The 18,290-nt window shown below is 43.8% G+C and overlaps 1 protein-coding gene across 1 annotated transcript in view; it reads right to left on the minus strand.

Moving 5' to 3' along the window:
• Nucleotides 1-18,290, minus strand: part of CSMD1 (CUB and Sushi multiple domains 1) — a 4,503,734-nt gene that overhangs the window by 476,879 nt on the left and 4,008,565 nt on the right. The window contains exons 51-52 of the mRNA XM_078647516.1: nucleotides 10,441-10,635; nucleotides 3,033-3,206 (exon numbers count right to left, since the gene is read on the minus strand). Of these exons, the coding sequence (XP_078503642.1) occupies nucleotides 3,033-3,206; nucleotides 10,441-10,635 (369 nt within the window). The remainder of the gene's footprint in view (nucleotides 1-3,032; nucleotides 3,207-10,440; nucleotides 10,636-18,290) is intronic.

The following is an 18,290-nucleotide window of genomic DNA, read 5'->3' on the forward strand; positions in this document are numbered from 1 at the left end:
AGATATAGTGACTTTATAACATCATGGACATGGTTACTAGACCAACATAAATGTTGCTACTATGGGTTTCTTTTGAGTGCACTGTCAGGTTAAAGTTGTGAATAGTTTTATTGTTTCACCTTGTCCTGCTGCATAATGTTAGCTTTTCTATATGGGTATACGGGCAGGTTAGATGCTGCTGTTTCCTCTCCCCCAAGTGGGTATTCCCCTTGTGTAGGTTGAATGGGAGTTTTGGGACAAAAACGGGGAGGAGGGTGGGACTGGTATGCAGGGGTGGTGGGACAGGAAGGATGGGGCATGATGTTGAATTGCTTTTTGTATTTCTGATTTTTATGCAACTGACATTTGGAGTGGGAGTCGAGTCATATCACTATCCTGTTTTATGGTACAGAAAAAAAAACTCACCAGCATCATCAACACCTCCATCACCACAATCAATCAATCAATAGGGGGTTTGTAAAGCGCACTACCCACCCGTGAGGGTCTCAAGGTGCTAGGGGGAGAGGGGGCAGCTCCGGATCAGTCGAAGAGCCAGGTATTGAGGTCCTTCCTGAACGTGTGCAGGGTCAGGGCACGTCTGATGTTCTTGGCTGCGATGTGGGAGAAGGCTCTCCCGCCTGTTCTGTTTCTGCGGACGCGGGGGGCCTCTGCCAGGGCTAGGTCGGCGGAGCAGAGGTTCCTCTTGGGTACATGGTAGGATACTCTCTCATTGATGTATTTGGGTCCGATGTTGTTGAGAGATTTGTAGGCGTGGATGAGGAGTTTGAAGGTGACCCTCTTCTCGACAGGGAGCCAGTGGAGGTCTTGTAGATGTTGGGTCATGTGTTCATGATGCGGTGTCCCGAGGACGAGTCTGGCAGCGGTGTTCTGGATGGTTTGGAGTTTGTGAAGTAGAGCTCTGTTGATTCTGGCGTATAGGGCGTTGCCATAGTCACGTCTGCTGGTTATGAGTGCGTGGGTGACGGTCTTTCTGCAGTCAGGGGGATCCATTTCAAGCTCTGGTGGAGGATGCACAAGCATTTGAAACTGGTGGAGGCGATGGCGTTGATCTGGCAGTTCAAGGAAAGAGAGGAGCTGAGGTTTTGTGCGTGGTCTGTCGGAGTGGGTGGATTTCCGAGGGCAGAAGGCCACCAGGTGTCTTCCCAGGTAGAGGTGCAGGGTCAGAGTATGAGGACCTCGGTCTTCTCTGAGTTGAGCTTCAGACAACTGTCTTTCATCCAGGCTGTAACTTTCTTCATTCCTTCCTAGAAGCAAAGTCTGATGTCTTTTTTCATGAGTGAGGGGATGAGATGGGTGTCATCGGCGTAGTATCCAATGTTGAGCTCATCCTGTCTAACGATGGCAGTGAGGGGGGCTATGTAAATATAGAAGAGTGTGGGGCTCAGCGAGGATCCTTGGGGTATGCCGCAGTTGATCTCAGTGGGTTCGGAGCAGGGGCCATCTGTCTAGGAAGCAGGAACCTTCCTGGACAAATGGAGAGGTCAGACCCCTCTTCAGCTTACCCCAGCGAACACAAACATTATTATTGACAGATCTCCCTGCTTCCCTAACCTGAAAAAGTACTCAATAAACCTGTTTATCTACAACTCACTGAATATCTGGAACAAAACCACCTACTTGATGCCTCCCAGTCAGGATTCTGTTCAAACACAGCACCGAGACCACTCTGTCTGGTCTCGGTGTCATCAGAACCCTCCTCCGCCATGGAGAGACTGTTGCCCTGATCCTACTCAACCTCTCTGCTGCGTTTCACACCATATCCCACCACATCCTAATCAACATACTCTACAACATCGGTAGACAGCAAAACACCCTCAGGTGGATCGACTCTAACTTCCCAGGATGCACGCAGAGCATCTGGCTACCTCACTTCTCATCCGAACCTAAGGACATTATATGTGGCATACCACAAGGATCATCCTTCAGCCCCACTGTGTTCAAAACCTACATGACTATCCTCATAGATGTCATCAGAGCCCACTGCATCAATATAATTTCCTACGCAGATGGCATGCTACATCAAAACATCCCTCCACAACCAGAACTCACTTCTGCAACACCATTACCAAAGTAGCCAACTGGATGAGGGAAAACTGTCTTAAACTCAACTTTGGGGACAGAAGTACTGATCTTCATGAAGAGCACTTCTATATAGGACCACAGCTGGTGAACTCGGACCAACACCCACATGCAACCTAGGCATCATCCTCGAGAGCAAACTAACCATTAGACTGCAAGTCAACACAGTCACCTCCTCCTGCTTGCTCACCCTCCGCACGATTCTCAGAATCTTTAGATGGATCCAAGTCAACACCAGGAAGACCGCCATGCAGGCCCTTTTCACCAGCCGCCTCAACTACAGCAAAGCCCACTATGCCAGAATCTCCACCCAGCTCCTCAGTAGACTCCAGACCTGCAGTCCGACTCATCCTGGACCTCCCCAAATTGACCCACATCACCCCCTACCTCAGACACCTTCATTGGCTTCTCATGCAGAAGAGTTGCAAAGTACATGATTCTCACGCACATCTACAAAGTGCTACACGATCGAGGACAAGCCTACATCACCCACCGACTGAACTTCCAAAGACCCGCAATGCTCCTGCGCTCTTCCTGACTAGTGCATGCCCTAACCACCGCAACAGTCGCAGCCTCAAAGGAAGCCACTCCTTTTCCTACTTCACAGCCAGCACCTGGAACAACTTGCCCCTTCATCTTCAAACAGCGCCCACCCTGGCGGACTTCAGAAGGAAACACAAGGTCTGGCTTTTCGACTGAGTCTCTGCACTCTCAGCACCCAGATACCACTAGGGGTGACAGTGCTTCACTTTATAAATCCTGATTGATAGATTGAAACCCTTCATAACTAAGTCCTGAAAGGAGGATACAAGTTTGCATGATGTAAGGCTTAATTAGGCTATTGATGGAAAAAATAATGAAAACATTTACAAAATTGTATCTAAGAATCATTCACAATCAAAGTTCAATACATTTGATAAAGTAACTTAGCCAGAAAAAGATTTCATATTTACCAAGGCACTGTGTTTCTGCACCACTCCAGAGACCATTTGCTAAGCACTCTCTGACATGAGACCCAACAAGAGTGTACCCTGCATTGCAAGTAAAAATCGATGTGGCTCCATACACTGTTAATGTTCCAATCCTGTTCCCATTTACCGGAGAAGGAAGCTCTCCACAAGAGACAACTGCGGAAAAGAAAACATATTGTAAATCAAATTTGAAGCAAATGTGATAGACTAGTCATTAAATTACATGAAAAATGTACATCTGAAGCCAGTCTGACACAAATTATTTGCTGGATATTGTACATCAATTAACCAATGCTTCTAGAGTTCCTCCTATGATATAGAATGCAGGTAGACAGTAGAGTCCACAGCCAAGTTTCCCTTCAATTTTGTGATTTCATCATTTAAGACGGTATTGTCGCTTAATAAACAGAACTCTCCCTGTTGACAAAATAAGGTGTTCTGGCAGTTAGGAGTTCAAATTTCAGGCAGACAGACTCAGTCTCCCACCATTCCTAGATCAATAAATAGAGGACCATAAGTTAGGCCACAATTACATCTGTTCTTTAGAGCAATTAGAAATAGCAGGAGTGCAATGTGTAGCATTGTATTAAATACATTTTAATTAGGATGATTTTGTGCATTTCTTTAATAAAGATGTCAATATGTGGTACACATTGTACTGTTCAACCATGTGGTCTCATTGGGCCCAGGTAGGTACAACACAATTTTACAGGCTCACGTTTTAAAGTTGCCATCTTTTTGAACACTGATGTTTAAATCACATTCACTTGCCTGCCTGTGCAGGATAATATTCTCTGAAATAGCTTTGCTTACATTTACACTTCTTTGTAGGCATATTATCAAGTGCCTTGAATACTCAGAACTAGTACAAAATGATCAACAATATCGGCCTGATTGGGGCTTTGCCATGATTACGCGAGTGAAGTTTTTATTTAAACAACATCACTCCTTTGTTAGACAGAGCAATTCGCTGACACTGTTGAGGTCGCCCTATTCCGTAATTCCAGCCCAGCTGATTCCTGTTTACCTCTGGTAAGGGATGATACCCAGCTCTCCACTAAGATGGGCTCCCTGAAGACACTTATATAGAGGTAATGGGGAATTTAGAGCATCCTACAGAAATTCTAGCAAATTCTCCCACCCTAGACACACTAGGATAGGTACAGCTAGGTAGGGGCACAAAATATAACAGTACTCATATGTGAGTATATATTCCAACAGTAGAATGGTGGAATTGATTATTTTCTTCACCATTCTCGTAATGCTGAACACACTGTTCTATTTCCTTCTACTAATAACTGAAATGATCTTCTGAACAACATGTATGGGAGTTAAAATGCTTAACTAGGTTTCTCATAATCTAGAATTAATCTAAATTCACTTGGGCCTGACGATAGCCGCAGAGCCGCCAGGCCTACTTACGGCTGAAACATATCGACCTAATGCAGCAGATGCAAAGGTTTAGTAATTCTTTATAATTAAATTGGCCTTATTTTTCATGTTCCAAAGTTTTTTATTGGCAGTTAAATTATCATAAGATAGTTCAGAGATGCATAGACCTTGCAACATACAAAATACACAAAAAAATTATTCGAATTTATTGCGATACAAACCATACATCATTATAAGAGTACAAACTTAGCATGCTGCACCTCAACTTATTATATCACAGATGGTGAAAGTCATGCATAAGCAAGAAAGTCACATATGCATAGATTATTGGTATGAGTGCCTAGAAGCATGTTATTGATAGTCAATATACTAGTCTAAAAATATATACAAAACATTTCCTATACCAATAGAGAATATTAATTCCACATCTTTGATATTAACCTTCACAACATCTATGCATAGCTGAATGAGGAAAAAGGTGTTATTCATGTACCAGGGTGGCTTTATATAGTACGATGTTTACAAGGCGTAGAAACCAACTATGTTAAACAATTAATACATGTAGAAAAGGGGGGCAAAGGGGAGGAACAGGGTGAATGGGGAGTGCTCAGCAATGCCCCATATGGAAGGTAGGAGCTAATGTAGAGACGTAGCCTATATGGCTATCATTTTCCCTCAGCAAACTTGTACCAAGTAACCCATATTATAGAAGAAATCTGTGGGAAGGTCCATTTATTTGAATGTGAGTTATAAGCACTTCTTAAGAAGGAGACCTATGCCCACCATGTATGATAAGAAATATGGTTAAGCGACTTCCATTCTGATAAAATGACCATTACAGCAATCATTAGGAGAAGATTTGGAAGGCCCATATCAGTACTGCGTGGATCAATCATATCTTTAGATGCCCACGGTCGACTATTACAGTGGTCTATTCTAGAACTATCAGAGTATGGAAAACTGCTGTTAATTGGGATTGGACATAGTCCCAGGAGACTCTAAGAAGCAATTTTAGAGTATATGCCGATGAGAACCAGTCACATATTTGAAATTCCAACATTTCTCATCATCACAAAGCATTCATTTATGTAGATAAGCTGGTGTCATAGCAAAATATGTTTCCTGGAAAATAGCTGAAGGTTTCTCAAGGCTACTTTATTAATGATTTCACAACTTTCTTTTGAAATGTGAGCTATTGTATCAGAATCTAAATGTTTGGCCCATTTACTGGCAAGACAGTACTGTTGTGAAGGGGGAAACTAGAGAGTGTCCAATAGATTTTAGAGGTAATTCAACCAGAAATAAGCCAATAGGCTAAGAAGCTTGGTAGGAAGGGATAAGCAGGCATGTGAATTTCGAATAATTTGAGGTTTAAGAATTGAGCTAGGGTAGAAAAGGGCAAGGGGTTGTTGTCATAGCCAAATACATCTTTAATTTGTAAAATGCCCTTGGATGTCCAAGACTTCAGCGAGAAATTAGTAGTCTGTATTCTAGTCCTCGGATTATACCAAAGAGCTGTTTGCATGGAGTTTTGAAAATGTATCTGCATGTATTTAGCCAACCTTTAAAGAGCTTCTATAGTGTTGGAAAAGATCATCGGTGATTGAGGAGTTTTACATTGTGGAACAGTGATGATGGCCGAAAGGTTAAAGTGGGCACACAAAGAAGTCTTCATTTCCACCCATCGTGGGAGGTTCTGGGAATGAGGTACGAACCAAAGAGCATCCTTAGCAGCTAGGAATGCTGATTGATATGTATGGAGTCTGTCTCCAGTTGGGCAGGTTACAGCACCCTAAAGAGATATCCTTCCTAAGGATTTTTATTATCCCTCCATAGGAATGCAGAGGTTAATCTATCAATGTCCTGGAAGAAGGATGTTGGAATGTGAAAAGGGGCATGGCCTAAACAATGTTTACATTGTTATGTCATGTCAAAGGTTCTTATATAGCACCTTATCACCGCAAGGTCTCAAGGCGCTTGCTTTGGGAACCCGTCCTGGCTTTTTCCCTGTGAGATAACCCCTACTGGGCATCCCCAAGGTGAAAGCCAGGCATCCCACCGCGGGGGGCCATAGTGGAGATTAAGCAAGCTATTGCCCCGAGTTGCAGAGTATGAACCCGTGATTCGAGTAGGCACGAAGCGAGAATTGTCGAGTCTGTGGACATTTGGGCTCAAGACCCTGCCGCGTCGGGAATTGAATCATGGTCCCGGGTCTGACCTCTGCTTCAAGGTCTGCCTCCAATAGGAGTAACCATCATTTTGAGAGTTTGGTTTCTACCCACCACATATTTAGTAAGTCTCTGATTTTGGAAATGGTCTGTGTTTCATTCAGAGCAAGAACATAGGCTAAGTCTTTACTAACCAGATTTCCAGATATTTAAGATGGTTTGGCTGCCATTTAAGGCCATAGTCAGCCAAGTGAGAAGAGAAACATAGTGCATTTAATGGAAAGACTTCTGTATTATTTCTGTTTAAAGAATAGCCTGAGACCAGGGAAAACTTCTGGATAATGTCTGATGGGTTTGTCCTCTCATGTCCTCGCTACATATTAGAACATCATCTGCATAAGCTGTGGTTTTGTACGACTTGGACCCAAATTACAGCCCTTTAATTTTGTGGGCGGAATTTAACAAGGTGTGGAGTGGATTGATGGGGAGAAGAAATAATAGAGGAGAGAGAGGGCAACCGTGACGCATGCATTTATGTAGGTTGAAGGGGGAGGAGGTATCACCAATGATTCTAATGTTAGCTTTAGAATTTGTGTAAAAAGCCATAATCATAATATTGAGAGATTTGCCTAAATTGTGTTAGTCGAGCATCGCATGAAGAAAAGGCCAAGATACTTAGTTGAATGCCTTCTTGGCATCCAGTGCAATGGTAGCAGTTAGGGTAGTGGAAAGACGAGATTTTTCAATTGCACTGCAAAAGGTCTGTATGTTGTACTTAGGAAGCCGTCCCTTTGCAAAACCAGTTAGTGAATCATGTATTAGCGATGAAATAACCGGCTCCAATCTTTTGGCAAGAATTTGTGCAAAGATTTTTTTCCATATTTAAAAGTGATATGGGCCGCAACTTTTTTGGATCAGAATGATCTTTATCATCTTTCGTGATGGCCACTATTGAGGCTTCTGTTGCTGTACCTGACATTTCACCAGTGAAAGGAGTTTAGAAAGAATAGAAAGCATTTTGAGGCCACATGGCCTCTACCCACCTTGCAAAGTCTATAACAGACAGAAAACATAGGGTATGTTGTGTAGGACCAAAGAGGAGGGAGCTCAGGAGCTGGTGAACCCTACAGACTGGCCAAATAGAGCATAACATAACAATTGCAGCCCATATTTGCCACAAAAGCACATTTCACAAAGCATGACATATAAAACATTATGGAGTAATGCCCGGTTCCCAATCGCACCTTCCAGACAAGAGTCAAATTCATATTGGTATTGGGGGTAACGGACGATCCTTAAATGACAATTTGTATCAATAGATTATAAAGGTCCAGTGAGGGAAGAAATCAGAAAAGAAGCATTATGTGAACATATCAACTAAATATCTCAAGCAGAACGTGCGAGTGAGAGACAAAAATAAAGTATGATAATAATAAAAAGGGAGCACTGATTGTGCACAGTGATAATCCAACAATGTTAAGACTATTCCATCATATTCTGAGAAACCTGCTGGGAAAGCAAGAGAAAAGCATAGCCTAGTGATACCAATACAGGCAAAGAGGACAGAAGAAATATAGTAATACCCTAAGACGTAGAAGGAGGAGAATTAGCCAAAGATTAATTGGAGTACAAAATACATCTCTGAATAAAAAGGTAACAAGTATCCAGACCACTCTTAGAATGGGCCAAGGAGACAGCACTCCAACAAACACCCTACATGAGAGCAAAAAGACATATCAACAGTAACACTGAGCTAACAGTAAAACCTCATGAGTGGAGAACCCACGTTGCAAAAGGTAACCTTTTAATGTATTATTTCAGCTTTAGAGAGCCTGATGGTTACTTTTTTTTTTTTTTAATCTTTGCGTATACCGGTTATTTCTATTTGAAGGAGATTTGTATTTCTTTTGGTACTTTGTGCAATGTCATTTACTGCGTTTAGTTTCCCTAAAATGGACTCTAGAGCGGATGATTCAGGGCCACTTTTCACAGGAGATTCTGGGATTAAGGGTGACTGTTTAGAGTGCTTCAGGCTAGCCTTGATGTCCCTTTCCTTTGGGTTGTTTACTTTAAAGTCAGCCATAATGTTCCCTCACCTGTAGAGCCAGGTGATTAGTAAAGAGCGTAAGGAAGAAAACTAGAACTTTGACGACTTGATGCAGATAGGGGAGCTTGCTAATTGAAACCAAGTCTTGTTCTTTGTGGTTTACCCGTCACATCGGACACAATACCACTTAACAGAGCAAAGAAGCACTTTTTGAGGGAGCCATGTTATGCTTCTTGTTTGTTGTGAGGAGAGTGCTGAAATCAGGACATAGGTCAGCACTGGGCAACAGCCACTGTAAGTGAGACACACAATATCCGCTGATGGTAGGTAGCATTAGAAGGCAGTAATAGACGGTTGATATCAGTAAATGGTGCCTCACACAATAGAAGGCGATAACCCACCTCTTAACGAGTTCTCGCACAGGGAAGCGCAAAAGTGCATAAATCAGGTTGAGTGAAAATCAAACTGACCTCACACTGGATAAGGCATGGCACTGCACTCTTGCAGTTGCAAAAGTGAGGCCTAAAAGATCAGCCGAGCTTGGTCAGCACTATAAATGTACTTTAAGTTAGTAAATAAACTGCAGGCCTCATTACCGGCAACCCTGGATACAAGCTATGTTTCCTTGCTCCAGTTTAAGCACCCTAATGGTACCTCTCAATGTTAAGAAATCATCTATTCAAGGGCCGGGTACAACGATAGAAGGGGGGCCTCAATGTAAGGAAAGAATGGGTGCAGCCATTTGGTGAGCGCTGACACATCAATTCAGACCATAGTTTTGTGAAAAGGAAAGCACAAAGAGAGCTTGACGGGTGTTTATCGAGGGATTGCTGGCTTTATTGAATCCCTGCATCTCCAATGAATGCGTATTTCGTGTCTTGCAGGATTTGCAGCATGAGAGAAGCTCGGAGCCTCTAAAGGCAGCGGACGTCGGGCGCAGCTATCCTAAGATTGCTGTCGCGTCTGAGAAAGAACAGTGATTTGTTCATGTAAACAACGGTAAAGATGACACAACAGGCACTCGTGAGGTGCACCTCGCCTTCATAGTTTCTCCGACGCTAGAGAAACAGCATGGATAAGTGGCCACTCGGCTGCAAGGTCACTACCAGCTCCAGAGGAGCTTAGTAAGGAGCTGCCATCTTGCTCCACCACCGACCCATCCCACCCAATATCGTCCTTCTTTTTAATTGTATCGCCAACACGTTTCACAATTTTTTTAATAAATGCATCTGTTTGGGATTGGAGACATTTTTAATCCACTCACACTCACTTCTGTCTCAATATAGACAGCTGACCTCCAGGAAAAAGGATGGCTTTTTACTTGGAAAATGGGTCACTCAGGTGAAAGAGATCCTATGATGATGCTAATCACGACATTACCTCAGTAGAGATAATATACCACCTTGAGGCTACATACATATATGAGGGTCTTCAATTGAGTCCTTCGCGATTCTTTTTGAGCACTCAATTTTTGTTTATGGTTCACTTCCTTTGATTATTTGCAGTCTCACGCCTGTCTTATTTACATTTTGGTTATGATTCTTGTCTCTGGGTATACCTCTCCTCGCATTTCAGTGAGATTGCCTCTTAGATACAGTTGCAATGAAATTCAAGTTAGTTATAAAAAGCATTTGCAATATTACAGTAATCAAGGTACGCAGGAGTAATAGCACGAGAGCATGCATTTTTCACAGTTCGAATAAACCTTTTTGCTTTCCCAAACGATGACAGACACTTTGAAAACGAATGTTCTATTCCATTAATCCATTCCTAAAAGGCTTACCTTTGCAGCTAGGCCTCTCTTCACCCCCACTCCATGTTCCGTTAGCTCTACACTCTAGGAGTCTTCGACCCCCTAAGTAATAGCCATGGTTGCAGCTTAGCATGACTTGAGCTCCATACTCGTTCAGTGACCCGGAAACCAGTCTCCAAACAACATGCTCCGGGAGCTGTGTCTCAATGTTAATGCAAGTCATAGCTGTGGAAAAAGAGAACCAAGTTAATGCTTGACAATCCCTGCCGATTACCTTGCACATCTTGATCTTACTGAGAATGATTTTCTCTGAACAGTCATCCGTGGAATTGTGTGCACATGTTTCTGCAAAGGTCCTTCTGAACTGAACACTGCACGTTTGTGCTCAAAGCATGGCTTACAAACGAGAATATATAATCGCACTGCTGCTTCGCTGCCAATTTTATGTTACAAAAGCAGGTTCAAGTTATGATCATTCCTAATATGTCATAAAACGTATCTCATGAAACAGAACCAGGTAAATAAAGTTCACATGAAAATAAACAACATAAAAACAACAAGCATTTACAATGCAATGGTTTTGCCTTTGTTAAAGTTAGAGCTATTGGCATTGCTCTTGACATTATTTTGATTTAGTTTTTTTTTTAACATAAATAAATGGCATTGTCATTTACAATGCCACTAGCTTTATCTCTCGCAAATTACACACACAAACACCAAAAAGAGCCCCCACACACACCCACACGGAGCCCCCACACACTGCGAGCCCCCCCCACACACTGCGAGCCCCACACACTGCGAGCCCCCCCGCAGGCAACAGAGGCACGAAAACAGGGTCACAAGCAGGCAACAGAGGCACGAAAACAGGGTCACAAGCAGGCAACAGAGGCACGAAAACAGGGTCACAAGCAAGCAACAGAGGCACGAAAACAGGGTCCCAAGCAGGCAACAGAGTCACAAGCAGGCAACAAAGTCACGAAAACAGGGTCACAAGCAGGCAACAGAGGCACGAAAACAGGGTCACAAGCAGGCAACAGAGGCACGTAAAGAGGGCCACAAGCAGGCAACAGAGGCACGAAAACAGGGTCCCAAGCAGGCAACAGAGTCACAAGCAGGCAACAGAGGCACGAAAACAGGGTCACAAGCAGGCAACAGAGGCACGAAAACAGGGTCACAAGAGGCAACAGTCACAAGCAGGCAACAGAGGCATGAAAACAGGTTCACAAGCAGGCAACAGAGGCACGTAAAGAGGGCCACAAGCAGGCAACAGAGGCACGTAAACAGGGTCACAAGCAGGCAACAGAGGCACGTAAACAGGATCACAAGCAGGCAACAGAGGCACGAAAACAGGATCACAAGCAGGCAACAGAGGCACGAAAACAGGGTCACAAGCAGGCAACAGGCGGATCACTCCTGACAAACCAACTCTCCCCTTTTTTTCCCGAACTATCCACCACTTCTTGTTCTACGCTATTTCAGGCCCCTCATTCCCACGGTCTCTGAACCCCACACTTTTTCCAGTGTTGAGTTGAACATTTCTTCCTCCCATGTACTGCAGAGAGAGATAGCGACACAGGGAGGGGGAGCAGATTAGGGGAGATAGTGACACAAGGAGGGAGAGTAGCACAGGGGGAGATAATGGCACAGGGAGGGAGAGTAGTGCAGCAGGAGATAGCGACACAGGGAGGAATAGCAGCACAGGAGGAGATAGTGACACAGGGAGGGAGAGCAGCGCAAGGGGAGATAGCGACAGGGAGGGAGAGTAGCACAGGGGGAGATAGTAGACGTGGCCTGGTGATGGCAGACATACCACTTCAGACTCCAGCAGCCAGGTGCCAACCAGTGCCTCAACGCCACACCCTGCGAATCACTTACTGCCTCACTGGTAAGTGATTCAATAATCTAAACATTACAAACCCTCATTTGTAAATTAAAAATGTATTCAGTTGCAGCAAGTCACATAGTCCTAATTTGAACGAAATGTAGTCAGCTAATCTATCTTGTTTAAGAAACATAATTCAAATACAAAAAAATGACCAACTTGCTTATCGTGATATGACAAGGGATTTTTTGAGAAGTAACATGCTAACAAATTATAATAGCAGATCAGATATATTTCGAAAACACACACCTAGAGCTATTTATGTCAATTCCTTATTCCAAGCACTTGCACTTTTTCAGGTTAGTACGAACAGCACTACTGTTAAACTCGTGTGCTTCCCAACATGTAGTATTCTGTAACGTATGTGGCAAAATATAATTTATTTACGTGCACCATGCATAAATCATGCAGCCTTTTGGACCAAGTAATAAACGTGCAAAGAAAGATATTGCAATGGCATTTGTATGTTTTATTTTAGTGAATGTCAAGTGTGTACGCTTGTGATATGAAGCGATACAACTGAGGCTGCCGTTTGTAAACGGTAAAAGATTTCACCTGCATGACGAAATCCCACACTCCCCCTCCTGGACGTGAAATCAGAGCCAGTCCAGCGGAAATAAAGGTCTGCTCGTGCCACGCCCCCTCGGGAAGAGATTACTACTGTTTGCCGATCTTATCTAAGTCATTCTTCAAATTGTCAGTGTTCCAGGGCCGGTTCCTGTTTTTTTGTGTTCTATGTTGCAAGCTTTAGCTGTCAGGCGAGTGTTGCAATTTCACAGAGAATAGGCTAGGCGTCACTATAGTAAATAGCGTCCTTAGTTACCAAACTTTTTCCCCGTGAAATCACTGCAGGAATATTAAACTCTGCAGTGGAAAGTCAACAGGCTATTAACATGGCCCAGATAACATGCGTAGCGTTAAAGCACCTGTTAACGACACATTTGAAAACGCAGAAAGAAAACGGCGAGTGCATTTATATAAAAGCATTGCTAAATGTCTGTACTATTAAACTGGCAGGCGTCCGTCTTACACTGCCCAGATTACTAAAATGATTTTTCAAAGAGATGAAAGTGTATGCTAGGCTCTGTGTGGAGATATGTTCATAATTTGCGTGGTATCTTTAGCAAATTTGATATAACTTAATATAATGTTAAAAGTGCTGCGGTTGCTGCAGATGATCAGTTGCCTATTAGTCCAAGTCGGCGACTTCCAGAATTCCAATTTATGCATACAAATTGAAAAGTCTTTGCACTCAAGCGCACGCCCGCCATTCAAAAAGCAATCACACATACATCACAACATATTGTTAGCAATAGATGGAGAGGTTGGATGCAAAAAAGAACAGATTGGATTTATCGATTGAGTTAATTAAAATGAATGTCAGGGTTACATGTGGGCACCGCTGCCGGGTGGTTCAGACGCGGGGCATGCTCCCCGGGGCATGCGCGTGCGTCACCGCACTCCCCTCACCAACGGGCGTCTCCAGTCAGACTTACGTGGTAGTCTTGGTACCAGTCGTCCAGTTTCTCCTGCATGTACTTGCACAGCGCCCCGTTCTTCAACCGCCGGAGGGACGCCGAGGCTGTGCCGAAAGCCTGTGGCTCTTTAGTTGTAGCAACGCTCGCCTCCCTCTGCCCTCACCCCCCTCGAGTATTCTGTCATCCCCGCCCCTTAGCACACCAAGGACTGGGCCGAGGGGCGGCGGGCGCACGCCGGACGCGCCGGTGAGCCAACAATGGGCAGTACTCGTTCATGGACAGCAAGTGGGTAACGGCAGCGACGCCCGCTCTCCACCGGAGAGCCTCTCGGTGTGTGGGAGCGAAGAATCAAGGCGGCCGCCTCTCACGGGGCACAGTATTCACTGAATTGACTTAATGCCTCTGCGCCCTCTTTTAGTCTTCGGTGCTTCAGCCAGAAAGGCGTGGAAAGGACCACCGACAGTAACGGTTTATTGCCCTCTGTAAAGACTATCACACTTGTGCCCATTCCCATTAGCGCTGGGTCGGTTAGCGCCATTTCACACACGGACAGGCACGGAGAGCGGGAAGACATAAGGCAAGAAACAAGAAAAACAAGTCAGGTCCCGGGCCGCGCTGTGATTGGCTGACGTCACGGGGGTGTCCCGGCCGGCAGCCAATCACAGCGCGGCCCGGGAATGACGTCACGGGGGTGTCCCGGGCCGGCAGCCAATGGCAGCGCGGCCCGGGACAAAGGGGCGGGGCTTAAAAAAAGCACCAGAAACGCCCCCGAATCGCGTTTTCGAGAGAAAACGCGATTGACAGCCTCTGCCTCCCAATGGCTAGCCTCCATTTATGGAGCTAGCCAATGATAGGCAGAGGCGGGTCATCACCCCAGATAGGAATCAAGAGGTTTTGCTAGCGCATGCGTACTTCGTACGCATGGCTAAGGCAAAACCTAAAAATGATCTACTACAGCTCACCTGATTATTGCATAAAAATGGGACTCACATGTTGTGAATTTGAATGTGCCTACATTGCTTTCCAGCTACTCAGTAAATAAGGATAAGTGTGTGTACAGCAGAAGGCCAACCATAGGGTCGGCCCTGTCTTATTGCCTGCAAGTGTGGTCGCTGTACCAAGCTCAGCACTGGTCAAAGGAGGACTACTACGCGAGAAGCACTTCCATCAGATTGGAAAACATCAAAGCTGCCTCACTTTGGAATACAATACCTGTCTCAGAAAGGGTCTGCATAACGAACTTCCTCCGTCCCATAACCACCTGAAAATATGGCTCTTTCAACAGTGACCTAACAGTTAAAGAGCATATTTCCTATCATAAAGCCTTCTTTATTTTCAAATAATTCAGCAAACAATGGGTGGTCCGGATTGACAAAAATTGCAAATAATTAATGGCTCAAGGAGCAGCAGGTGCAATCCACTTTGGTGCAGATGTGTGTGCACATATTAACATGTTACGACCCCTGTGCCTGTTACCCTATCTGAGTTACAGCAGCTTTATCTCAAAAGGCCTACTTTTTTTTACCAAGAAAGTACTGAGAGTGTGACTCAGGAGGTGAGGCTCACCCGCAATAAAGGTCCAAATCAAAGACTAAAACTATGTCGGTGTACTAAATGAGTGGAACTCATTTCCAACAATCACATTCCTATTTGCTTTCCAATCCATGTCAAAAGATGATTGTTGATCTGCACGGTTATCCCAAATGTTATCTTCTTTTGTGGGTCTGCGCTCTGATGCAGTTGGATTTAGCTCATGCCACCAAATATTTAAAAAAACAAACTAATTATAAATATTGCTTATATTATTCTGGCAAAAAATCTGTATAAATATAATATAGAACAATAGCATATAGACACTCCTGGCTAACTTTTTCATCCGACTATCTCAATTTAAAGAAGTGCCCTTGCTGCTCTCAAAAACGAATTTACTAGACTATCTTTGTAGTTTGTTAGTCTAATTAAACGGATTACTCCCTAAAACACAGAGCACTCTATTAGAAATTGAATGTGACCTTCAATTGCATGCATGGCTGTTCGTTCCTTTTTCAAAATTGTGGGGTATATTATCAAGGGGGTTTATCTCCGCTTTTTTGGCTTTAAAAGCCAAGAAAGCGGAGATAAAATTATCTCCCTATTACCTAGTTGTCGCTAACACCAGTTAGCGACAGCTAGTAGGAGATAGCGACCATCTTGGGCCCCACTTTGCATGTCAGTGATATTTATCACTAATGACATGCAAAGTGAGCGTGCCAAGATGTTAGCGACTGGAAACAGTCGCTAACATCGCTATCTCCTATTACCAACTTATGGAGATATTCGCGCTAAGCGCGAATATCTCCAAAAGCTAACACCTGCCCTGAGCAGTTCTTAGCCATGTTATCCAATGGGAGGTGGATAACATGGCTAAGAGCATTAGCTCTGTAGTGCATGAATATCGCTGACTTTTCAGCGATATTCATGCATTGCGGCCGATTTTTATCGCATTTGCGATAAACCTTGGTAATACCAAGGTTTATTTGCGATAAAAATCGCCGCAGCTCAGCGGTAAATATTTGTCTCTAACCAAGCAATAGCGATAATTATCGCTATTGCTTGGTAATATGCCCCTGTATTTCCAGTACCTCCCTGGCACATTAAGTTGTCGCACAATGTTTATTAAACTGCAATATGAAGTGAGAACATGGAATCAAATAGGACAGAAGAGATTCGGACTGGGAGTGGGTTTTCCTGCTCAACAGAGACAATCTTAAAGTAAGCAGTACCTAACACCTCCTGCTAGGGGAGCAGCTCAGTTTGCATTGGGAAAACATTGATATACAAGAAGCAGCCATAAAAGGCATTTACCAAAAGAAACACATTTAATTGAATAGGGGATTTTTGGGAAGGCACTGCCCCGATGAGCTTTATGGGGCTCCAACAGAAATTTGGGGTTTGAGGGTAAACATAGTTTTAGGTGCATGCAAATATTCCAAACCGTAATGTCTATTAGACCGCGTATTAACCCAGTTGGAAGAATCAAGATCATCGATTATGTTCTAGAGGGTGGTACCAGGATTGGCATGATATATGGGGCTCTATCTGATACATTGCAAGACGATATGGAGAAGGTGGAGGCCTCCTGGGCGCTAAAGTTAGGGGACCCAGATTTGGATTTGGATAGAGTGCTGCAGATGGCTAGTAATCTATTTCGCTCCTCGAACCTTAGGGCACAACATTATAAGACGCTTTATAAGCTATATTTTACTCCAGCTAAGCTGTTTGAGTGGGGGAAAAGAGATGCCGATAGGTGTCCAAGGTGTTCCCTGGGGCCGGCAAATTTAGTGCACATGTTTTATGAATGCAGTGCACTGAATAAACTTGGCGCGGAGATCGGAAAATTCTGGGAGGGGCTGCTAGGGATCAAGATCACCCTATCCCGGTATTGATGATATTTGGAATGGATTCTAAGTTAAGATTGAAAAAGGAGGAGGAAGCATTTGTATTTATTTGTATATCAATCTTAAAAATACTTGTGGCTGCGCGGAGGAAGGACTCCACGGCACCTTCATTCCAGATGTGGCTATCAAGATTGCTTGGCATCCACAATATGGAGGCGTCCCTATACTCCCACAGGGGTAGAAGGATGAGGGAATTGGGGCAGAAGATTTGGGCCCCTCTCTTGAGCTGGAGGGATGCTAGAATGTAGTAAATTATGGATATCTTGCTCTTTTATTCCTAGGACTAATTTTGATTCATATTTAATCATGATGTATTCATGTATTTATGGATATTTATGATGAACTGTTATTACCGTGTGTAGATTGATTGGCGTTGCATTGGAACATGTGTTTTAATTGGAAAATTATTTTTGTATACACCTAATATCTAAAAAAAAAAAACTAAAGAAATGGGCAGTTTGCCGGAAAAAAAGAATTATGAAAAAAACGGAGTTGCTTCAATTGTGAAACCATCAGTTCTATTAGATCCTCTTATTTTTTTTGCATTTCAATACTTCAATGTTCTGGGATAAGATATGAGCTCTAGCTGTTTTTTAAACATGATTGATATCCCTCTAATGTTTTCTGATTGACTTGTGCATACAAAAGAGCCTACCCAGATTTGACTCTTTAACAGAGAAATCATCTCTTATTCTAGTAGATGACTTTCCTGGAGGACAATGACCTGCGCTGAAGAGTCCCGTAGATATTGTACGATCTTATCTCTTCTTGGTCTAGTGCCAGGCCATTGACGTTCCAGGAAAGAATCTGAAAAGAACTCATGGTGGCTCTGAATTCCGCTTGTCCACCGTGTTCAAGGCTTGAGGCACAGACATCAGCACCCTCAAGCAGATCAACCCACTTCCAACGCCCTTATTGTTAGCTTTAAAGTTGGACAGGTCAAAGATAGTCGAAATGCGGATTTTGTTTTTTTTCCCAGCTGCCCCCTCGCCCTACCCTTGTGCCTCAACATCCCCCCCCCCCCACCCATGGAGAACCCTACCCCCAGTCATCCGGATAAATGGAGTCCAGATAATTGCACCC

This window comes from Lissotriton helveticus, chromosome 6 (assembly GCF_964261635.1).
Source record: "Lissotriton helveticus chromosome 6, aLisHel1.1, whole genome shotgun sequence".
Classification (NCBI taxonomy): domain Eukaryota; kingdom Metazoa; phylum Chordata; class Amphibia; order Caudata; family Salamandridae; genus Lissotriton; species Lissotriton helveticus.